This window comes from Schistocerca nitens, chromosome 2, assembly GCF_023898315.1.
Source record: "Schistocerca nitens isolate TAMUIC-IGC-003100 chromosome 2, iqSchNite1.1, whole genome shotgun sequence".
Taxonomy (NCBI): domain Eukaryota; kingdom Metazoa; phylum Arthropoda; class Insecta; order Orthoptera; family Acrididae; genus Schistocerca; species Schistocerca nitens.
In genome coordinates this window covers 285,088,378-285,114,224 of record NC_064615.1, presented here as the reverse complement: position 1 = coordinate 285,114,224, position 25,847 = coordinate 285,088,378, and the positions used below count along the sequence as shown (strand labels likewise).

The 25,847-nt window shown below is 39.4% G+C and overlaps 1 protein-coding gene across 6 annotated transcripts in view; it reads left to right on the top strand.

The window, feature by feature from the left end:
• The window catches only part of LOC126236033 (succinate dehydrogenase cytochrome b560 subunit, mitochondrial), an 86,874-nt gene that overhangs the window by 55,563 nt on the left and 5,464 nt on the right, over positions 1-25,847 (top strand). For all 6 annotated transcript variants that reach the window (XM_049945064.1, XM_049945059.1, XM_049945063.1 and 3 more), the window contains one exon: positions 24,986-25,128. In XM_049945064.1, the coding sequence (XP_049801021.1) occupies positions 24,986-25,128 (143 nt within the window). The remainder of the gene's footprint in view (positions 1-24,985; positions 25,129-25,847) is intronic.

The following is a 25,847-nucleotide window of genomic DNA, read 5'->3' as shown; positions in this document are numbered from 1 at the left end:
GTTGAATATCTTACCAACAGAGTACATAACTCAGTATGAATTGTGGACAAGGAGGCAAAGTCTGCTTGAAAATTATTTTTATTTCTTGGTTATGACTGTGTGTATAATAGCTCAGCTGAAACTGATTTTTATCAACAGCAACACAAACTACTAAGTGGTAAATGTACTGAGAAATGAGTGTAAGTATTCAAAGATCCTTAAAAAGTTTTCTTTAAGATGTGCAGTTGTCTGCTGTACATAGTATTCTTATTGCTCACTTCTGCTGAATAATCACTTTATTTTTGTTAGGTACACTGCTCCAGAAGATGATTCCATATGACAACACTCTTGTCTTTAGGTCAGCACGATGAGAAATGTTTCTGCTGTAATTACCAATTCTGTGTGTGTGGCACTTCATAGTTTGTGTGTGAAGTGTGTGCTTGATTTGGCCACTAGAGGCCACCCGCCTGCTAATGCGACAGCAGTTGAATGTGCAGCATGCTGGCTGTGCCCCCTGTTGGAACTAATGAATATATAGGTCAGAACGCAAGGTTCCACTGGCCACTTGCAAATTGCTGATTGTATTGTGCCTTATCTTAAATGCGTGTATACTGTTTGAGCAATAAATTACAATGTCCTTCAGTTAGAACACTTCTTTGGTGACTAGTATGATATTCAACCCCATGTGTTCCACTTCAGTCATTAGTCCTTCGAGTTTAATTTGCATGGTGGCAGTGCTTAAATCTCTTCTCGAGCAAGAGCAGATGCTGACAGCTGACTACATTGGCACAACCCATGGCCCCACCACAACATATCCACTGCCATTCCCTGTGTATGATAATGCAGCAAAGGCTAGGACACTTACAAAAAACTCCTGCGGCAACATTTCCAGGCATTTGGGGTAACAGATGTAATCTTGTGCAATGCTGTTGTTTTGTTGTGGATATCACCTCACAGGGATCATTAGTTGTGTCAGCTTGCCCCCTTACAAGAACCTTCAAGTCTTTCTTTTGATCAGATGTGTGAGTTACTTTGTACCTGTCAGTAGAAAAGTACTCACGTTATTGCTGCTTGTGTGGAGTTTCACCACTACCAAAAGCTGCCAGAACAGTCATACAGAGCATGGATCAGCACAACTACATGAACTTAGTTGTTGTATTTGCAGGTCAGTTAGCCTCTAGTGGCTGAATCAAGCACAAACCTTATGTGCAAACTACGAAGTGACACACACACAAAATTGGTTGTTACAACAGTTGATAAGGCCATAACAAGCTGAACTGAGCTTCTTAATTAGTTAATCCATTTTTTACTCCATTTTAAGTTGTTGTCCAGCTGGACCCCAAAGATTTTTAGATATAATGGTTCATTCAGTGTATGAACATTAATTCCTACTTCTGGTGCTAAAAGTTCATTATTGCTTGTTTGAAACTGTGTAAGTCTTCATGAGATTAAGACTCAAACTGTGAACCACTTGAAGGTCTGTTCACTGATCATCTGAACTGTGTCAGCTAAGTTTGTGTTTGGACCCTGGATAAGTATGTTTGTGTTTTGAGCAAACATTACATTATTTGAGCACCCTTTAAAATAATTGAATGGAAGATCATTTATATAGATTAGAAACAAGAGTGGGTGTAGTACTGATCCCTGCGGTATTCTACAAGTTATGTTCCCCCGTTATGAAGTTTCTTTCAGACCAGAGATGCAGTCTGTTAAAGAGACCCTCTACTTTCTGTTGTGGAGGTAAAATTCCATCAAGGTGAGGGGGATGCCATTAATGCAATAACACTTAAGTTTGATGAGTAGAATTTTTGTGATTCACAAGTCACAGGATACACCAACAGGATATTTTCTCTTGTTTAGCTCTGTTAACACTTCATTTTTAAGATCTTGTAATGCTTTTCGTGTGGAGAATCCTGTATGACAGCCAAACTGACAGGTAGTTAACAAGTTCTACTCAGTTAAGTGGGTCAGTATTCTATCATAGGCCTCTTTCTCAAATACTTTTGCAAAGACTGGAAGGAATGATATAGGTCTGTAATTAGAGGTGGTTTGCTTGTCTCCAGTTCCATGGATGGATGTTATTGTAGCATACTTAAGTCTTTCAGGAAATATACTGTGACTCATTGTCTGATTGTAAAGATAGCTTATGGGTAATCCTATCAAGTCAACTTGAGATTTTTAATATTCTGCCAGAAACACTATCATAATCAGCTGAATTATTACCTTTTAGTGGCCTGATGTATTATGTAACCTCCTTAGCAGTTGTATTTTTGAAACCAACTTCTACTGGTGGTGCATGCAGTACCTTCACAAGTAAATCTAACACATCTGTATTTGGTGCAGTATTATTGGCTACTGTGAGGAAGTAATGAAATTAATGGCCAATGATTTTTCATTTGGGTGACAAGTTTTGTTTGTTTGTTGTTTAATAATGTTCCAAATAGTTTTTGCTTTATTCTTGGAGTGTTTTATTTTTTGAGCTTAGTAAATGACTTTGCTTATTTAATCTTAGAGTGGAAGAGTCTCAACTACTGCTGTAAATTATGTAGTGCTCTCTGTTCCTGGTGTAAGATACTTCAATTTCATAATATTTGCTTATGTTCAACTTTGACCTTATTCAAGTGGAAAACAAGACTCACAGTGCTGCAGGAATATATTAACAAAATTGTATTTTCCATTAACATTGCCTGATTTATAAAATTCTCCCCATTGTTCTTCCCGTAATTTCTCTCTAAACATTGTGATACACGCCTGCTTTATAAATTTCTCCCCACCATTCTTACTGTAGTTTCTCTCTAAAGGTTGTGATCAGTTCATTTTTCCTGATTCTGTGATACAATACTTTTCTGCTATGGCTTGTACCTAAAGGGTCAGTAAATTTCATTGTTAAAATTTGACAATCATGGTCAGATAAACCATTGACAATTTGTTTTAGCCAGCCGGTGTGGCCGAGCGGTTCTAGGAGCTTCAGTCCGGAACCGTGTGACCGCTATGGTCGCAGGTTCGAATCCTGCCTCGGGCATGGTTGTGTGTGATGTCCTTAGGTTAGTTAGGTTTAAATAGTTCTAAGTTCTAGGCGACTGACGACCTCAGATGTTAAGTCCCATAGTGCTCAGAGCCATTTGAACAATCTGTTTTACACCTAAATCACTGTAAGTTGTTGGGCTTAAGAATGAATTGTCAATGACTGTTACACTTCTTGTATGGAAATTTCACGTGGGAAATAATCCTAAGCTGGACATCCAACAACTCCAGTTGCCCTCAGTCAGTACTGCATGACCAGAAAATCAACATTAAAGTCTCCAAAAACAATGATCTTCCAATTAAGTCTGCGTAACCACATTAAACTGTTTCTAGCTCTTTTGTGAAGTTTAAGATACTTTCTGCCAGTGATCTGTAAGCTGTTAGTACTACAGGCTTGTGTTTCCTGATCCACTCCTGTAACACAGGATAAAGTAAGCTGTTCATCATAATTTTCATTAACGTGAAGGTCTGGGACTAAACTCCACTTTTTGCACTTCCCCTTTCTTCTTATTTGGTGTATTGTAGTGTGGTATTAGGTTTTATCCTTCAAGATAATCTGTTCAATTTCTGTGATATCTACATGATGTAATATTCACAAAAAGTCTGCTGATGTTACAATCACATTTTCATTTTCCTGAATGGATATGAGAACTTTAACATTTTTATTTAACAAATTTATGATGTTTGATGGGAGACACTAAATGCATTTTCTGTAGTATACTTGGCTTTGTCCAAGCTGCAGTATTTTGTTGTACTAAAGTGCGCGTCATTTATGTTGGCGGCCGAGTTTAGGTTCGTTCTGCGCATCTGACGTCACAAAAAACAATCAGCCAATGAACAGAGAACGACGTTGCCAGATCTTGGCTGCAATGCATAGCATGGACGAGTGTCTTCAGTTTTAGAAACGTTCAGTCATAAATAAAGTAATAGAACAAAAGCAATGTCTTGATAGCAGACTTTCTTTTATAGAAAGTTTTGAAAAAGCATTCTTTATACCAATTGCTTCATATTCTATTAATTAATTAAACCAAACAAGCAATAAGACTCCTAATTCAGGCGATAGCAAGGAAAGGTGTTTGTATCAATCTCACGAACCGCTTTTTCGCAATAAAGAACAGCGGTAATTGTTTATTTCCTATTGTACTTCGACGAAGCGTGAGTAATTCATAGTCATACCAACAGTGTTTGTCAGTATTTTGCGTGATGTGTTACAGTTCTCATGGAGGTCTGTAGTCAGAGGAGCTGCGTTAGCGTAACGGTTAAGGTGTTGGGCTTCTACGCGAAAGGTTATGAGTTCAAACCTTGTGCGCTGCTTAATATTTTCATTATTTAAAAACAATATCGAAGTGCCTTACTTCTCTAATTATATTCGTTTGAATGCATTTTTTTTTTTTTTTGAAATTTCTAGTGCTTTGTCTCTTCATTAACCCTTTCGCTGCTGCAGACACGTGCTCCCCGCATTCCTCGCTGTGCGCGATTTTGTCATCACTGCACTGCTCGCCTGTGCAGACACATGGTGTTCCCACTGCTTTGACACACTTATCATTCGATTTCACAAAAACTATTTGGCCCAAAAATTTGATTTTTACACGTCTTCTTGACTGATACCTTCCCCCCATAAATGACTTAATTTTGTTTTGATGGGCCTCTGAGGCTCAACTGAGTACAAAACATGTGCCTGATGGAAAAAGCAATCTGTGAGCAGTAGGGGGAAGGATGAGGCCGGGGCAGGGAGGGAGAGGGATAGCAGGGTAGGGGCGGGGCACGTGTTGTGCTGCTTGTGAGAGTGTGCGGGGACACAGTGGAGACAGGGTAGGGCTGCTAGGTGCAAACACGAGGTTTTTTTGCTGTCTGTGTGTGTGTGTGGGGGGGGGGGGCAGAAAAGGAGAGAAGTAGAGGAGGGGGAAAAAGATTATTGAGTGCGTTGGTGGAATAGTGCTGGAGTGAGACCAGGGAAGAGGATAGGTACATGAAGGACAAGGACTAGTGGAGGTTGAGGCTATTGAGGTTACGGGAACATAGGATATATTGCAGGGAGAGTTCTCACCTGTGCAATTCAGAAAAGCCGGTGTTGGTGGGAAGGACCCAGATGGTGCAGGCTGTGAAGCAGTCATTGAAGTGAAGCATGTTGTGTTAGGCTGTATGTTCAGCAATTGGGTGGTCCAGCTGTCTCTTGGCCATAGTTTGTCGCTGGCCATTCATGTGGACAGACAGCTTGTTGGTTGTCATGCCCATGTAGAAAGTGGAAAATTGGTTGCAACTTAGTTTGTAGATCACACGACTGCTTTCACAGTAGCTCTGCCTTTGATGGGATAGGAGATGACTGTGACTGGATTAGAGTAGATGATGGCAGGAGGATGTGTGGGACCAGTCTTGTATCAAGGTTTATTGCTGGGATATGAGTCATGAGGCAGGAAGTTGGGGGCAGGTGTGTAAAAGGTATAGACAAGGATATTGCACAGGTTCATTGGACAGTGGAATACCACTATGGGAGTGGTAGGAAGGTTGTGGGTAGTATATTCCTTATTTCAGGACACAATGAGCGGTAGTCAATGTGCAGAGAATGTGACTCAATTGCTTCAGGCCATAGTGGATCTGAGTTGGGAGGGGAGTTCTCCTTCGTGGCTGGATGCATGTGGAAGGTGGTAGGTGACAGGAGTAACAAGGCCTGGGAGATCTGTTTCTATACAAGGTTAGGAGCATAATTTCGGTCTCTGAAGCCCTCAGTGAGACCCTATGTATATTTGGAGAGTGACTGTTCATGATCAGAGATGCAACTGCCTGCTAGTCTATATGGTGAGTAGCAATCAATAATTTTCATAATAATGTCATTATTCCAGCCTAGATATTTCCATCGTTTGTAACTATATTTATTCTGCAGCTCTGTCTTTTTTATGAGTTTACCCTGAAAAGGTCTAGCGATTGCTATGGAAATTACTGGGATAGTGTGGATATTGCGTTGGTCGGACTGGATGCTTCTGGCACTCAGCCGTGCAAGTAGCCTCTTACTAGAAGGATTTGTTGCTAACCATGCCATGTACAATGTGACCGATTTGAGGATGATGCATCAATTATGCTCATGTGTGATCTTATCTCTCTCTGAGTGATTGGTTTTTGCCAGGTTTTGCATTAACAAGCTCCACAGAATGCTTCATGCAGGGCTCATCACATCGCTCAAAGTGTGACACAGTTTTCTCGCCACTATGAGGAGCATTGTCTGCAACATGGCTGATATAATGCTCAATTGTCTAATTGAGGTTATGGTCCAAACTGTTACCTGAACCCCCCTTCTATTATTACTTTATCCTTCCCCAAAGAGCATAGATCACAGTTGACATTATTGAGCCCTGCACTTGCCTTAAAACTGGTAATCACTTTCCAAAGAGTTGTGAATCAGTTCTGATATTCCCCTCTAAAAGTACTAGTTACCTAGTAATCACTTCCTAAAGAGTCGTGAACTGGTTCTGACATTCCCCTTGTATGTCTGCTACCTAATAAGAAAACCTTTTTGATCTTCTTAAAACTTTTCTTCCAGCACCTCACCTGCAACTTTTTATCTGTACTTTCAGACTGCTTCAGAGCTTCTTGGGATGTCTGAATGCTTTTATTCTCTGTCTCCAAAGCACTGAAACTACTGGAGGCAGGTTGACTGAAGCAATCAGACCAGCAATGTCTCCTGGATATTTTCACTGATTTGACTGTAATAAACCTTACAGTCTAGGCCTAACATTACTACTGCAAAACTGCTAAATGTTCTTGCGCCACTGCCAAATCAGCTCAGAGTTTCAAGATAGCTTGTTGTAAAAAGGCAGGAAGAAAGGAAGATTGGATTTAATATAGGAAGAAGGATGGGAGATTAGGTTTAATGTCCTGTCGACATTGAGGTCATTAGAGACGGAGCACAGGCTCGGATTGTGTCAAGGATGAGGAAGGAAATCGGCTGTGCCCTTTCAAAGGAACCATCCTGGCATATGCCTGGAGCAATTTAGGGAAACCTTGGCAAACCTAAATCTGGATGGCTAGATGCGGGTTTGAACCATCACCCTCCCAAATGCAAGTCCATTGTGCTAGCAACTGTGCCACCTCCCTTGGTATAAGGTGTTCTCTTTCTGGTATAGTGTAGCATTAGCAAAAGTCAGTTTATCTCCAGATGTGACCAGCATCATTCTTCATGCAGATTGTGTTACATCATCCCACCCGAAAATACACTGACATGTCTGATGATTCTGCAGCAGTTCACACACTTGTCTGTTGTGACAGTCATGCTTTATTCAAAGAAAGGTAACATCTAAGGTATTTCGGAAATGAATTATCTGATAACAATGAGAATTATTTAGTGACAATTATGTTGGATAAAGTAAATGTACTACATGTATTAAGCTTAAATATTTGGTGTAATGAAATTTACTTGTGAAAGAAAATGAAATTGATTTATGAAAGATAACTTTATGAGAAAGAGCTAAAATAATTTATAAAATGTTATATTCACATGATTAATAAAAGCAAATTAACTGTTCTTAATTGTCATTTGATGAAGATTTTAGAATAGATGCAAATCTTTACTGCTACAAAAAATGTAGGATAGCTTAGTTCACAGCTACACATCATTTCATTTCATTCCATAATAACTGTCACTTAGTTTCTATTAAACTAATAGTGTTGTGAAAGCATAGAAAGGAAACTTTTGTATATCAGTATTTTCAAATCTTTCTTAAATGTCCCTTGTATTGAAGGGGGTACCTGGATCTAGGAGAAAATCTATCAAAAAGTTTTGGGTCATGGGTCTAATTCCAGCCACTACCTGGACTTTGAATAAAAAAGATCATCAGCAGAGGCAGCTGAATACTTCAGGTATAAGAAGTTACCCTCATCCTTCCTATAGCCTTGTCAAAGAGGACAGATGTTCAGGTACCCTCTCACCCTTGGAATAAGAAACTGCCACTAAAGGCAGAAGAATAAGAAAACACCAGCAGCGTGAGGATGCAGAAGGCAATGGGACACAGAATGTCTGTCCACAGGAAATGTGGCCTGCAATTGAAAAAGTGTCTATATCAGGGTCGGCCAAACGCTACACAGTGTGCAGACGTGCGGAAGTGCTGCACATGTGCGCATGTGTGCAACAGCGAGTGACAGCGACATCTGTTATTAGACATGTGTCCTAAATGAACGGCGGTGGCTCCACTTCCCTGTTTATGTGGTACACGCAAGAGCTTGTTTGTGAAAGATTTTTCTCGGTGATGAAAATGAATAAATCAAGGTTTCGATCAAGCATAAGTGATGAAAATCTTCACAGCTGCTTGCGTTTGTCAATGAACCATGCTTTTGCGCCTGATTTTAACTATATCATTTCTCATGACAAGTGATAAACGTCTTTGGATTTATTCCTTTCATAATTAAAAATTATTGTTTACTAATTGTGCATTATTGCCTCATTCTGCTCCATGTTACATTATTATCAGGAAAATTGGTCATTAAACCGATTGTTCCAATGTATACTTACATTTAGGAGTTTTTATTAGTGTGAGAAGGGCTACACTCAGCTGAAGTCGATAAAACATAACATTCATTTAATTGTCGGTTACTATGGAGATTTTAGATGGAACTGATGAAAGATATAGCAATAATGGTATTGAAATAACAGGTGATCATCGAGAGGTCTGCGGTTATCATTCTGTTCAGAGGTCAGTGAGACAGAAATTATGTGGGTGTAACTGAGGGCACCGAGAATTAGTTATAGGAAACCTTGCATTAGTTTAATGTTATTTGAAATCATGAGTAAGGTTAGTTGGAAGTCGCTAAGTGCTCTCTTTCTTAAATACTAGATCAAAAACATTACACGTATTTACATGCCGTCAGTCAAGCTGCCTTAATAAAAACCCACGATTGTCAACTGTATTGCTTGTCTTACTGGGTTGAACTGTTACCATAAAAGTAGACGTCTCAATGAGCAGACTGTGACAGTAATGTTTAATACGTGAAATACCTTCCTATGGTTGGCTTGCAAGCTGTGGAAAGAGCACTAGAATGCGCCGGTACAGAGTATCCCAGCAAGTGGATAAAGCGACATCTATGCGTAGAAACATGCACTACATGAACGCTGATGGCTGTGGCGTGCACGCTGTGACCCGGAAGTTGCACATGTACAGGAGCACCGCACGCGTGCAGAATTTCTGGCCGGCCCTGGTCTATATGATCTCTCCAATGGTAAAATATTGTGGAAGAGAACTGACAGAATGATGTTGCCTTGAGAAGAGATTGAAAAAAACTAATGAGGGGGTAACTTTCTACAAGTTGGGGTGTGGAATGTCTGTAGTCTAAATGTGGTAGGGAATCTAGAAATTCTGAAAGTGGAAATTTAAATACAGTAACAGTTATTGAAGTGAAATGGAAAGGTAAATGTAGGGTAATCCCAGTACCACCAGAAAACAGTCAGAAAAATATTGAGTAATATCAGTAGCATTAGAAAATGGTATAACAGGTGTAGGATTCATTATAAACCGTGAGGTAACACAGAGAATGAGTTCCTGCAAACAAACAGCTCAGTGACAGGATTATTCTCAAACCAATCAAAAGCAAACGAATTCCCACAAAAATAGTCCAGGTATACATGCTAATGTCATAAGCAGAACATTAAGAGATGAAGTATACAAAGGCATTGTCTGGGTATGTCATTGTGTAAAGGGAGATGAAAATCTAATAATCATGGATGATTGGAATACTATTATACAGGAAGAAATAGAAAGCAGAATTATGAGAGAATATCAGCTAGGAGGGATTGGAACAGGAGAAAGACTGATCAATTCTGCAATAAATTTCAACTAGTAATAGCAAATATGCTGTTCAAGAATCGCAAGAGGAGGAGGTGTATTTGAAAAAGGCCTGGAGAGAAGGAAGTCTGTAACATAGCAGTTACCTACTGTGACCTGATACATTATTTGAGACGCACTCCCAATCCTCTTGCACTACATTTCTCATTCACTCCTTACATGAACTCGTGATAAGCGATGGGGCCTTAAAACACGATACACATCCGTATCTGTCCACCTTGAAAACTGATGACTGACTGCCTTAACAGTGGTGCTACCTCAGAGGGGGGGAGGCAGTGACACATATGAGATGTGCAGCCTTATATATTTAAATACCCCTACTGACTTGAAAAGGGGTAGGCTGCTATCCTCATGGCCAGTCTGCTTGTAGGTTGCTGGTTCCAGACTGGCAGCTGCTCTCTTCAGACTGCTGCTATCACTCTCTGATGGGATATGAACTCCACTGACTCACTGGGGTGTGGGGCATGGATTGGTTTTGGAATCCACATGATTGGCTGTGGATACCGAGCGATAACACGTGTCCCAACCGTTGGTTTTTCAGGCAGAGTGATGTCACCCCTTTGCATGTCTGATGCACAAGACAGTGCAGCAAAATAGTTTGGCTGCTGATGGCAGCATCTGTGGAAGACCACCAGCTGCTGGCTTCACTTTGATCTAAGTCAAGTCTGCATGCCATTGTGATGAAAGGTCAGACTATCTGGCAGGGTTGATGGTGTAGGACACAGCATCGATCCCCCTCAAGAGACAGAAGTGAAGCATCTTCTCCTTTGGCTGCAACTGAGCCTGGACTTGTGTCCACATTGGTTCTGTGTTGCTAGGGTGTCAGCACTGGTAGGCTGCTGCTCTTCTGTGGCTCCCCCTGCCCCTTCTGTGGCAGAACCATTGATGTCATCTGGAACTGAAACAGAGCAATGATTCCAAAAAGGAAGAAATGTATCCATTCATGGTAAGAGCTGATCTACATATTTGCATTGGATATAACCATCTGATGTCAGTACGACATATATTGTGTTTCCCAGCTGACAGACCTCTGTCCGAGGATACTACTCTTTCTTGCGATACCATACTTCAGAATGGGAGACTGTGGCACCGATTTCCAAGTGCTGTTTTTTATATTTATTTTTGCCACTAGATTCAGTAGTGATGATGTATGATGTTTAACCACTGACAAGGTGCCATGAGGGACAGAAGGATCCTCATCTTCCTATGGTGTAGCATCTCCACTCAGGATGTCTGAACGAAGCTTTCAACAATCCCTTTCGATTTCGATTCTGTATGAAATGGTGCACTGTATAGGTGCTGTATCCTATGGGCCATGCAGAAAGATTCAAATTCATAACTCTTGAACTGGGCACTGTAATCTGTAACAATAGCCGTAAGGAGATCCTCAACAGTGAAAATTTGTTTTAGAGCGTGGCGCATTTGGAGTGCCCCCTTACTGTTCATAGTGATGTCATAAGGATAGCTTGTATGGCTGTCCACAAGAATTAGCCATTTAGCCTCCATAAAAGGTCCAGCAGCATCTGGGGAGAGCCGGCACCAGGGCTCCTTTGCATACATCTAAAAAAAATAAGAAGTGGGTAGCGCACATTCCACATTTTCATCTGTGTTCTGGATTGTTGTTGTGGTCTTCAGTCCTGAGACTGGTTTGATGCAGCTCTCCATGCTACTCTATCCTGTGCAAGCTTCTTCATCTCCCAGTACCTACTGCAACCCACATCCTTCTGAATCTGCTTAGTGTATTGATCTCTTGGTCTCCCTCTACGATTTTTACCCTCCACGCTGCCCTCCAATGCTAAATTTGTGATCCCTTGATGCCTCAAAACATGTCCTACCAACCGATCCCTTCTTCTAGTCAAGTTGTGCCACAAACTTCTCTTCTCCCCAATCCTATTCAATACCTCCTCATTAGTTACGTGATCTACCCACCTTATCTTCAGCATTCTTCTGTAGCACCACATTTCGAAAGCTTCTATTCTCTTCTTGTCAAAACTAGTTATCGTCCATGTCTCACTTCCATACATGGCTACACTCCATACAAATACTTTCAGAAACGACTTCCTGACACCTAAATCTATACTCGATGTTAACAAATTTCTCTTCTTGAGAAACGCTTTCCTTGCCATTGCCAGTCTACATTTTATATCCTCTCTACTTCGACCATCATCGGTTATTTTACTCCCTAAATAGCAAAACTCCTTTACTACTTTAAGTGTCTCATTTCCTAATCTAATTCCCTCAGCATCACCCGACTTAATTTGACTACATTCCATTATCCTCGTTTTGCTTTTGTTGATGTTCATCTTATATCCTCCTTTCAAGACACTGTCCATTCCGTTCAACTGCTCTTCCAAGTCCTTTGCTGTCTCTGACAGAATTACAATGTCATCGGCGAACCTCAAAGTTTTTACTTCTTCTCCATGGATTTTAATACCTACTCCGAATTTTTCTTTTGTTTCCTTTACTGCTTGCTCAATATACAGATTGAATAACATCGGGGAGAGGCTACAACCCTGTCTCACTCCTTTCCCAACCACTGCTTCCCTTTCATGCCCCTCGACTCTTATAACTGCCATCTGCTTTCTGTACAAATTGTAAATAGCCTTTCGCTCCCTGTATTTTACCCCTGCCACCTTCAGAATTTGAAAGAGAGTATTCCAGTCAACATTGTCAAAAGCTTTCTCTAAGTCTACAAATGCTAGAAACGTAGGTTTGCCTTTTCTTAATCTTTCTTCCAAGATAAGTCGTAAGGTCAGTATTGCCTCACGTGTTCCAACATTTCTACGGAATCCAAACTGATCTTCCCCGAGGTCGGCTTCTACCAGTTTTTCCATTCGTCTGTAAAGAATTCGCGTTAGTATTTTGCAGCTGTGACTTATTAAACTGATAGTTCGGTAATTTTCACATCTGTCAACACCTGCTTTCTTTGGGATTGGAATTATTATATTCTTCTTGAAGTCTGAGGGTATTTCACCTGTCTCATACATCGTGCTCACCAGATGGTAGAGTTTTGTCATGACTGGCTCTCCCGAGGCCATCAGTAGTTCTAGTGGAATGTTGTCTACTCCCGGGGCCTTGTTTCAACTCAGGTCTTTCAGTGCTCTGTCAAACTCTTCACGCAGTATCTTATCTCCCATTTCGTCTTCATCTACATCCTCTTCCATTTCCATAATATTGTCCTCAAGTACATCTCCCTTGTATAAACCCTCTATATACTCCTTTCACCTTTCTGCCTTCCCTTCTTTGCTTAGAACTGGGTTTCCATCTGAGCTCTTGATATTCATACAAGTGGTTCTCTTCTCTCCAAAGGTCTCTTTAATTTTCCTATAGGCAGTATCTATCTTACCCCTAGTGAGACAAGCCTCTACATCCTTACATTTGTCCTCTAGCCATCCCTGCTTAGCCATTTTGCACTTCCTGTCGATTTCATTTTTGAGACGTTTGTATTCCTTTTTGCCTGCTTCATTTACTGCATCTTTATATTTTCTCCTTTCATCAATTAAATTCAATATTTCTTCTGTTACCCAAGGATTTCTATTAGCCCTCGTCTTTTTACCTACTTGATCGTCTGCTGCCTTCACCACTTCATCCCTCAGAGCTACCCATTCTTCTTCTACTGTATTTCTTTCCCCCATTCCTGTCAATTGTTCCCTTATGCTCTCCCTGAAACTCTCTGCAACCTCTGGTTCTTTCAGTTTATCCAGGTCCCATCTCCTTAAATTCCCACCTTTTTGCAGTTTCTTCAGTTTCAATCTGCAGTTCATAACCAATAGATTGTGGTCAGAATCCACATCTGCCCCAGGAAATGTCTTACAATTTAAAACCTGGTTCCTAAATCTCTGTCTTGTGTTCTGGATGTGTTTGGCCAAATCCTGAATTGTGAATCTAAGCTGCTAAAAAAGATCCAGTCCCGTTATGTTGGCAGTTGTTCGCAAGTGTTTCATCAGCTTTGGTGGCTGTACATGTTTGTTTTTATGCCTGGCAGTCCCAATGCAATGATCTTTGATTTGGACTGACTGATCACTATAACTCATTAGCATGGCTTGAAATTTGGACGACTGTGGAGAACCAAATAAAGGTGTACATAGCACTGTTAATTATAGTTTTTGAGGAACCTGTATCAAGTTGAAATGTATGTTTTGTCTGTTGATCCCAAGATCTGTTAAAACAGCTTTATCACCTTGAGAAAGAATACTGTAAACATTATTTTGAAAGTCGTCTTCTGTGTACTGTAGATGACTGACTGCCTATGAATATTGACTTGTGTTTTTTTTTGGTGGCATGTATCGCCCCCAGTATCTTGGCAGGTTTTACTGACATGTTTACTCCTGTGACAGAAAGATTTGTCACAATTATAAAAATCTATCTTAAAATCCTCAGTTCCTCCAATATTGCAGCTCACCTTATTAGTTCAGAAACTTGAAGCACCAATAAATTTTCTCCCAACATAGGATTATTTAAGTGAATAAGATCATTTCACAGTGCTGCATCTGTTGTATGAATGATAAGTGTGTCCCTGATAGCCATATTGGCATAAGATAGATTACAGTCCTGTTTTCACATTTGAATTTACGGTACTGAGTGAGATCTTGCGTAATGACTGCTCATATGTTAAAAGATTGTCCACATTTCTTATACACCTTATAAAACTTATGGATGCCACCACCACTAGAATTGTACCTTTGAAACATTTAGTTAATGTGTCTTTCACTTCCATATAACCTAACACACATTGGTCCTTATCCAGATATAATTGCTGCACCAGCTAGTAGATATGAGCACCAACATTGGGTGATAAGGGTGCACTTTTGGTAACATCACATGTTGTCCTGTGGGTTGTGAACTGTTACTCCAGCTGCGCTATGTACTTGGACCAAGATTCCTTTGCTGGGTCTAATGGGTGGTGTCCATCTGACATTCTCTTGCCATTGTTCCAGTTCATCTAACCTATGTAACAGCTTTTCTCAGGTAGTAAGAGACTGCAAGAGGTTAAAGATTTGAATTGTGATATGAAGTTGCTGTGCCATCTAGAATGAACTAAAGACAGGTTATTGTTCCTATGATAACATAATGAGATACAGCACAAAATAAAGTTCTAACAAGAAAAATAGTACAAGAAGTTACAGAGTTTGTGAATATGAAGATCTTGAGGCCCATGACGACCACTGACTATCTTGAAGTCAATATTCTCAGTCAGCAAAACACAGAATAAGACTCTGAATTGCAACTCTCATAAATTTGAAATATCTCTTTGGTACAATCTGTGTCAATTGGCACAGAAGTATGTTGTCTTCAATTGCTGTTATGTGTACTTGTTGCCTGGACTGCTTAGAGTTCAGGCAGCTAGTACACATGAAAGGAAAACTCTCACACCTGAAGATGACAGCTGGGTTGATCTTTGAAATATTATACATGTAATGGAAACTACACAGCAGAACACTTTGGAAGCATACCAGTAATCAAACATGCCAAGAAAATGTGAGAGATAATATCCATTTTCTTTAAATGCAGGCTGTTGGTGTTCTAGCTCCTCTGCAATGGTGTCTCTTATCAGATATGACATGGGCCCAGTATTCCAGTGTATGAAGGACACCCACAGTTTGTGAAAGGTGGTGACAGCTAGATGCCTACTAATATAGGTCTGTATGTGTGGGCTTGTGGTAAACAGAAAGCCCCAGTGAGCCATTCAATTTCCAGCTGACTAAAACATCTAGAAATGGAAGACAGCCATCTGCCTCCATTTCCATCATAAACTGTATATTCTCATGGACATAATTTAGATGCTGTAAAAATCATGACAGCTCTGCCTCACCAGGGGCCCACACTAAAAAAGTATCATTTACACATTACCAGAAAACTTTGGGTTTTAGTTCCACTGACTCAAGTGTCCTCTCCTCTGTCTTCCATAGGAAAGGTTTTCCACCAGGGGGATAGGGGACTACCCACGGCAACACTGTCAATGTGTTCAAAATGTTGAATATTGAATAAAAAGTAAGTTCAGGGATGGGCATGATGGAACAGATTTTTATATCGAATTTGAACTTAAGTGCTGACGAGTGACAACAAACACATTAAGCGATCCTTGTGAAGAATTAAACAGTATCAAAACTTATTAATAAGTTTGATTTGTTGAGTTTTAGGTACTTAATTCTATTAATAAAATCAGCAGAATTGCAAATATGATGTGAAAGTTTCTCACGGAAGGTCTTAACAGTAAAGTTAGATGTTTAGGTAAGTCATACGTCTGTGCACTGATATTACTTACTGTTGGTTATTGCTTGTGGATTTTTGGGAGACTGTAAAACTTGAGTGGAACAGAGTTGTGAGGTCTTAAATCTTTCTGCAACTTCTTGAGGAAGAGGTGAAGAATTTGACAATGTGACACTTTCTTTTCTATCTCACCTGTAAGGTCTTTGTCAACCTACAGTATGTAACATGCTGTAAATCATCTGGTTACAGCGATTGACTGTTCTCAGTTTCCATAGTCACGTCACTATACCCACAGCCTGTGATTCATTTCCATATACTTTTTTACTTCAAATATACTTTAGCAGAAATTTCTTCTTTATCTCATAAATTACTTGCTTAAACTAAGGCTCATGTTGTGTAATGTAAAGTTCCCCGCTAGGGTAGCCAATTTCTCACAAACATCCATTGATAATATCTTTATAGAAAAGTCCAATGAACAAAATTATATTACAAAACCAATAGTCAATGGCCTCTCAGACCATGACATGCAGTTCCTTCTGTTAAATATTAATACTGAACAGGATATAAAATCTGTTAAATCTGAGCTCAAAAATTGATTATTTTAGGACACTCCTCAGAGACATTCACTGGACTGATGTTTACAGTGCTCATGGCATAAATGAAAAAATAACACTTTTGCTAATAAAGTGATTACCTTATTTGAACCCTGTTTTCCCCCAAAACTTACCAAGGTTAGAGCGAAGTCCACAAAGAAGCCATGGATCCCTCAAGGAATAGGGGTATCTTGTAAAACAAAAAGAAAATTGTATATGTCAATCTGAAACAATTCTGATGTTGATGCTATAGCACATTACAAGAAATATTGCAGAATATTAAAGACTGTAATATGGACATCAAAGCAAATATATTACAAGGAATAGTCATATCAGATAGCAAAATAAAGATAGTATGGGATATAGTGAAGGAGGAGACTGGTAGAACCAGACATGAAGAGGAACAAATAGCATTAAGAGTAAATGATACATTGGTGACAGATAGTGTTGCAGAACTTTTTAACAAATATTTTATAACTGTTACTGAAAAGATGGGGTTGTCAGGTTCAGTAGATGCTGCTATGGAATACCTCAGACCAGACATTTCAAGTAACTTCCATAATATGAATTTGACCCTCACTACCCCAGCAGAAATAACGTCCATCATAAAATCTTTAAAATCAAAAACATCTAGTGGGTATGATGAAATATCAACAAAGTTAATTAAAGAATGTGATTCTGAGCTAAGTAACATATTAAGCTGTCAGTGTAACCAGTCATTTATCAGTGGAATATTTCCTGAATGGTTGAAATATGCTGAAGTTAAGCCACTGTTTAAGAAGGGAGATAAAGAAATAGCATCAAATTTCCGTCCAATTTCACTGTTGCCAGCATTCTCAAAAATTTTAGAAAAAGTAATGTACAATCAGCTTTATAACCATCTTATCTCAAATAACATACTGTCAAAGCCACAGTTTGGATTTCTAAAGGGTTCTGATATTGAGAAGGCTATCTACACTTACAGTGAAAATGTGCTTAATTCATTAGACAAAAAATTGCAGGCAACTGGTATATTTTGTGATCTGTCAAAGGCATTTGACTGTGTAAATAACAATATCCTTTTAAGTAAATTAGAATATTATAGTGTAACAGGAAATGCTGCAAAATGGTTCAAATCTTATATCTCTGGCAGGAAACAAAGGGTGTTATTAGGAAAGAGACATGTATCAAGCTATCAGGCATCATCCAACTGGGAACTAATTACATGTGGGGTCCCACAAGGTTCCATCTTGGAGACCTTACCTTTTCTTGTGTATATCAATGACCTTTCATCAGTAACATTACCAGATGCCAAGTTCGTTTTGTTTGCTGATAATACAAACATTGCAATAAATAGCAAATCAAGTGTAGTCTTAGAAAGATCAGCTAATAAAATATTTGTGGACATTAATAACTGGTTCTTAGCCAATTCTTTGTCACTAAACTGTGAAATAACACACTACATGCAGTTCAGAACTTGTAAGGGTTGTCCCACGAGTATAGGCCTATTGTACGATGACAAGCAGATAGAAGTGGACAGTGTTAAATTCTTGGGATTACAGCTTGATAGTAAATTCAACTGGGAGGAGCACACCACAGAACTGCTGAAGCGTCTTAACAAATCTCTATTTGTAATGCGAATTGTGTCAGACATAGGGGCTATAAAAATAAAAAAGCTGGCATACTATGCTTACTTTCATTCCATAATGTCATATGGGATTATTTTTTGGGGTAATTCATCAAGCCAAGCTAAAGTTTTCCGGGCACAAAAATGTGCAGTAAGAGTTTATGTGGTGTGAACTCAAGAACATCCTGCAGAAACCTGTTTAGGGAACTAGGGATACTAACCACTGTTTCCCAATATATTTATTCCCTAATGAAATTTGTCATTATAAATATATCACTTTTTCAAACCAACAGCTCAATTCATGGAATCAGTACTAGAAATAAGAGTAATCTTCACAAGGATTCAAACTCACTTAGTCTTGTACAAAAAGGTGTGCATTATTCAGGAACACACATTTTCAATAACTTGCCAGCAGCCATAAAAAGCTTAACAACCAATGAAATTCAGTTTAAGAGAAGCCTAAAGGATTTATTGGTGGCCAACTCCTTCTACATCATTGATGAATTTCTCAGTAGAACTAACTGATTTGTGGGTGTGTTATTATAACTTCTGTACAATTTCTGTGCAGTAATGTGTTCATTGTAAATATGTATGTGTGTGTGTGTGTGTGTGTGTGTAAGTAAGTATTATAGTAGTTTTATTGCACGTTTATTACCTTATAAATAAATAAAAAAACTTTTTTATTTTAGATTCAGTGTGTTAGTATTTGTAAAATGACTCTTTCATATAGTGTTCACTAAAAAATGGCGATCATTCCACTTGGGACCTGTGGAATCGTATATTAGCTTATTTGTTTTAGTTGTAAATATTTGTCATGTATTGTTGTTTTTCTGACATTTTCTACAAACTGGAGGACCTCCTCACTAGGGATCAATTGGAATGAAAGTAAATCTAATCTAATCTAATGTAATAGTAGAGTTTTTTTAGTGAGGAATGCCCTCTTTGCATGTTCCAGTCTGCTGTTTTGTCCTTGTTGCTTCATCGTAATGCTTCATTTTGCCCCAGAATTACCAGGATTTTCCAGCTTTGTATACTATCTGGTCCCCAGTTTTGGTGCTCAGTTTATCACTGATCTCATTTCCAGTCATTATCATTGCTTTCGCCTTTCTTTGGTTTTCTGTCAGTCCCTATTTTGTGCTCATTAGTGTGTTGATTACATTCAGCATGTCCTGTAATTTTTTCTCACTCTGACTTAAGGATAGCAAAGTGATCATCAAATCTTATCAATGATATCCTTTTGTCAAGAAATTTACACCCCTGAATCTTTCTTTTATTTCCGTCATTGTGTCTTTGTGTTACAGGTTGAACAGTCGAAGAGAAAGATTTACATAATTTTAATCTAAACACTTATTTCTTTAATGTTCCAGTCTTTTGTTCCCTCTTGGTTCTTGTAAGTACTGTATATGTCAAAACTGCCTCTCTGGTGCCTTTAGCTTTCCCAAAGCCAAACTGCTCATCATCTAACAGAGCCTCAACTTTCTTTTCCTCTTACCTATTTATTATTCTGGTGAGAAAAGCATAAGTCGTTAAGTTGATTGAGTACTGGGCCTCATATTTATCTGTGGGATAGTATCGATAGTATTCTGAGAGTTCAGTGGTGTGTCTGCACTCTCATAGATTCTTCATATTGAACTGGAGAATCATTTTATTGCTACTCCCCGACACCCCAATGAAGCTTGAAATTTCAAAGGAGTGTTAGTCTGTCACTGCTACATTGTTTGATCGAAAGCCTTCCAAAGCTCTAACTACCACTTGATCCTCTATGTCATCCAAATCAACACTCATTTCTTCTTCTGTCACATCAGCAGACAATTTCTCCACCTTATAAACACCCTTGTTGTACTCTTTTTCATGTATACGCTCTCTCATCAGTGTTAAACTGTGGATTGTCTTTTGTAGTTTAATGTAGTCAGCTTTGCTTGTAACTAACAACATTAGTTCGACTTTTCTGTGTGCCAAAACTTTTCTTTTGAAGACCATTTACTTTTTGGTTTCTTCATGTTTTTTCAGCTGTTTTGCTTTAGCTTCCCTGCACTTGCTACTGACATCATAGCTAAGAGACTTGTATGACTGCATTCCTTCCATTTGCAGAACATTTTTGTATTCTCTTGTTTTCTAAATCAGTGAAGTATTTCTGCTGTAACCACAGGATTTTTGCAGTTGCTTTCCTAGGACCCATGTCCGTCAACTCACCTTCTGTGATTGCCCTTTTTAGGGACTCCCTTTCAACTGAAATACCTACTGTGGTATATATTATCACAAATTTCAGGTTTTCTAGCTTCCCTGCCACATTTAGACTTCTTACATTCCATGCTCCAATGTGCAGAATATTACCTTTTCATTGTTTTTTTCAATCTTGTTTTCAAGACCAGTCCACCCTTGGCAGTACACTCCTAGAGACCTGAATCTGGGAGAGATAATCATGACATTTTTTCAGTTACATGCAACATTTCCTGTGGATGCACATTATGTGTGTCCAGTGCAGCAATTTCCATTGTATTCTGCATCCTCAAGCCGTTGATAATTTCTATTTCTTCTGTTTGAAGGGCAGTTCTCCACCCCAAGAGCACAAGGGTACTCTGGAGCTGTATAAATCTGTCTTCTTTGATGAGTTCATTGGCAGAGAGAAGTCTCTGGCTGTCACTGCTGATGATTTTTTAAATTGAAAAAGTAACTAATGGTTGGAACTGAACATGGGATCTTTCCATTAGTAGTTGAAGATGCTATCTCTAGACTTATGTTGTAATCTATGTAGTTAATATTCATAGTGTTGGCAATGTCTGTTTGATCTGCAATGATTTTGATATTCACTTTCATATTTTTTATTTTGTCTGTTGTTTGTGTGTATTTTATGTTGTCCCTTTGTGTTACTTATATTCCTGGCTGTTTTTATTTTATATGTAACTAATTGTACCCAGCCATGCATTGCTGTGGACTGGTGAAATAAAATGGAAAAGAAAAGAAAGAGAAAGCATACATTCCTGATATGTTTACTTTCACAGTATTTTTTGCTGTTTTGTTGTCTATGCAGAAAAGAGATTATCTTCTTTGCTGACTCTAGAATATGCGATTGTTTGAGCGAGAAGTAATCTGTGTCTGGATCTAAACCACACAATTCGAAAGATTGGTCATGAGTTTTGTTGATAGTGACTGCAAATGCCATTCAATTGTGGAATTGCAGTCTGCTAAATTGAAGCGGCATATCCATTGGAATCATGGGAATGTGAGAAATGAGGACATCTTCACCTTTGAATAGTCTTGTTAAGAGTATTACTTCTATGATGTTCCTCATTAATTTTTTTACTGCAGCAATGTGCCATTGCAAAACTTTGGCTGGTTGATATTTTGCAATGTGACAGTTTTGAGTAACAGTACATGCAGTAGCATCCCTGACAGGTCAAGTGAATTCAAAAATTCTATTGGATGGTTAATTGCTTCCAAAAAACTGTCGACAGACTTTTATGAAACTGCCTCACGTTGAATGTTATACTGAACAATAGTGTTAAGTTCGTAGACATCTATGTTCTTGGTGCCAATAAAAGTGTGTTCACACAGCCAGTCAGGATTCTTATGATTGGTTTGAATATTGAGAAATGACAGCTCAGTTCCAGTTTAGTGTCTCATGATATAATTAAATCAAAATGAAAATAAATCTGAGTCTATCAAATTGACAGCATCTGTCCAGAAGCATGTTGTCCGACACGAGCAATGTTTTGTTTAGTGTTGTGTGTGTTGCAATTACGTTCATCTGTTGAATATATATATATATTCCCTATATATATATATATATATATATATATATATATATATATATATATATATATATATATATATATAGAGGGAAACATTCCACGTGGGAAAAATATATCTAAAAACAAAAGATGATGTGACTTACCGAACGAAAGTGCTGGCAGGTCGACAGACACACAAACATACACACGAAATTCAAGCTTTTGCAACCCCTGGTTGCTTCGTCAGGAAAGAGGGAAGGAGAGGGAAAGATGAAAGGATGTGGGTTTTAAGGGAGAGGGTAAGGAGTCATTCCAATCCTGGGAGCGGAAAGACTTACCTTAGGGGGAAAAAAGGACAGGTATACACTCGCACACACACACATGCGAGTGTATACCTGTCCTTTTTTCCCCCGAAGGTAAGTCTTTCCACTCCCAGGATTGGAATGACTCCTTACCCTCTCCCTTAAAACCCACATCCTTTCGTCTTTCCCTCTTCTTCCCTCTTTCGTGATGAAGCAACCGTTTGTTGCGAAAGCTTGAATTTCGTGTGTATGTTTGTGTTTGTTTGTGTGTCTATCGACCTGCCAGCACTTTCGTTCGGTAAGTCACATCATCATATATATATGTCATATATATATGTGCATGTGTCTGTATATGTGTGGATGGATATGTGTGTGTGTGTGTGTGTGTGTGTGTGTGTGTGTGTGTTCGAGTGTATACCCGTCCTTTTCTCCCCCTAAGGTAAGTCTTTCCGCTCCCGGGATTGGAATGACTCCTTACCCTCTCCCTTAAAACCCACATCCTTTCGTCTTTCCCTCTCCTTCCCTCTTTCCTGATGAAGCAACCGTTGGTTCCGAAAGCTTGAATTTTGTGTGTATGTTTGTGTTTGTTTGTGTGTCTATCAACCTGCCAGCGCTTTCGTTTGGTGGGTCGCCTAGAGGAAGCCTTCTTGGTTACCCAGGCCTGCCAACCCAAAGTTTGGTACAGATTTATTGATGACATCTTCATGATCTGGACTCACAGTGAAGAAGAACTCCAGAATTTCCTCTCCAACCTCAACTCCTTTGGTTCCATCAGATTCACCTGGTCCTACTCCAAATCCCACGCCACTTTCCTTGACGTTGACCTCCATCTGTCCAATGGCCAGCTTCACACGTCCGTCCACATCAAACCCACCAACAAGAAACAGTACCTCCATTATGACAGCTGCCACCCATTCCACATCAAACGGTCCCTTCCCTACAGCCTAGGTCTTCGTGGCAAACGAATCTGCTCCAGTCCGGAATCCCTGAACCATTACACCAACAACCTGACAACAGCTTTCGCATCCCGTAACTACCCTCCCGACCTGGTACAGATGCAAATAACCAGAGCCACTTCCTCATCCCCTCAAACCCAGAACCTCCCACAGAAGAACCACAAAAGTGCCCCACTTGTGACAGGATACTTTCCGCGACTGGACCAGACTCTGAATGTGGCTCTCCAGCAGGGATACGACTTCCTCAAATCCTGCCCTGAAATGAGATCCATCCTTCATGAAATCCTCCCCACTCCACCAAGAGTGTCTTTCCGCCGTCCACCTAACCTTCGTAACCTGTTAGTTCATCCCTATGAAATCCCCAAACCACCTTCCCTACCCTCTGGCTCCTATCCATGTAACCGCCCCCGGTGTAAAACCTGTCCCATGCACCCTCCCACCACCACCTACTCCAGTCCTGTAACCCGGAAGGTGTACACGATCAAAGGCAGAGCCACGTGTGAAAGCACCCACGTGATTTACCAACTGACCTGCCTACACTGTGATGCATTCTATGTGGGAATGACCAGCAACAAACTGTCCATTCGCATGAATGGACACAGACAGACAGTGTTTGTTGGTAATGAGGATCACCCTGTGGCTAAACATTCCTGGGTGCACGGCCAGCACATCTTGGCACAGTGTTACACCGTCCGGGTTATCTGGATACTTCCCACCAACACCAACCTATCTGAACTCCGGAGATGGGAACTCGCTCTTCAATATATCCTCTCTTCCCGTTACCCACCAGGCCTCAATCTCCGCTAATTTCAAGTTGCCGCCACTCATACCTCACCTGTCATTCAACAACATCTTTGCCTCTGCACTTCCGCCTCGACTGACATCTCTGCCCAAACTCTTTGTCTTTAAATATGTCTGCTTGTGTCTGTATATGTGTGGATGGATATGTGTGTGTGTGCGAGTGTATACCTGTCCTTTTTTCCCCCTAAGGTAAGTCTTTCCGCTCCCGGGATTGGAATGACTCCTTACCCTCTCCCTTAAAACCCACATCCTTTCGTCTTTCCCTCTCCTTCCCTCTTTCCTGATGAGGCAACAGTTTGTTGCGAAAGCTTGAATTTTGTGTGTATGTTTGTGTTTGTTTGTGTGTCTATCGACCTGCCAGCGCTTTCGTTCGGTAAGTCACATCATCTTTGTTTTTAGATATATTTTTCCCACGTGTTGTGTGTATGTTTGTGTTTGTTTGTGTGTCTGTCGACCTGCCAGCACTTTCATTTGGTAAGTCACATCATCTTTGTTTTTGAGCGAATACATTGATGTGTCAAAACGTCAAAGCAATTGATGAAGAACTTGCAGAGATATAAGATTTTAAACAGACGAATATTTACATTTTCATTCATAGACCTATAGATTTTGATATCTCATTTGTTATTGGGCTTTTGCTTGTCTTTTCAACTGTCTGTGCTACTTATGTTGTACTTAGAAGGTTTTCAGTGCTTTTAGATTGTTTGTTACCTTAATGTGTCACTTTGTTCTCATATTTCCTTTTTGAACCTCTGCTTATTTTGGAAAATTTTGCATTTTCTATTAGTTTTTGGAACTGCTATACTGAAGTAATATTGTAAATAAATACTTTGAAAAGTATTGTACTTTTCATTTGTTTCCTTGGTTTGAAATATATCTGCCCACTGTTCTTTTCTGTTTAAATACATTGATTATTTGTTGTTGGAAATAAATGAAATGGTTATAAATATTTTTAGGTACTCTTGTATCACCTTACCAGTTCACTGATTTCATCACTTGGGTGCAAGAACTGCATTTGAATCCAGCAGTAATCACAGCCATGAAAGCAATGATGGCATTTCCTCTGGCGTATCATATATCTAATGGTGTCCGTCACTTGGTAAGTAACTATATGTATTTATATCATAAAGTGATGAAACTTTACTATTGGTTTTGACATTATTGGTAGCATACATAAATCTGCATCTATTCATGAACAACACATTTTATTTTGGAGAAATGAGCCAGTTATGCAACAAAAGGTACAACTAAAGCAGTATAATAGTTGTTTGAGAGAAAATAAGCATCTGAGGAATAAGAATCAAATAATAACAGAAAGAAAACTAGATGACACATCCTCTCTCTGAAATCATATGAGTACACAAATATAAAATTAAATCGAGAGAACTGTATGGTGAGGTCACATGGTGGTTATTGTGAAAACAAGTCCTTATACCAGATATAGGGAACATTGTTCAGTGTGTACAATTTATTGATTCTGTTTCATCTGATTGTTTTACTCAAAATGAAATTTTATACAGTATGTGCATGTGTTGACCTTGCAAATTGTTCCTGCTAGAACACCCAGTAAGATTCTCTTCATTAATTTTCCAGGAGCTTAGCACACTGTTTGTAGTGCAAGTTTTTGTACTTTACGCGGTTAAAAACCATGAATAAGACAATTGTTAACTTGTGGGATACATGTAGTGGAGTAAAAAAAAAATTCCCATGTGTTGTGGAACTACAACCCATGTTCTGTCACACAAGATACAAGGTGAGTCAGGAGGAAAGGTACATGCTTTGAGGGGTGATAGTATTAGTGATTCTGAACAAAATACT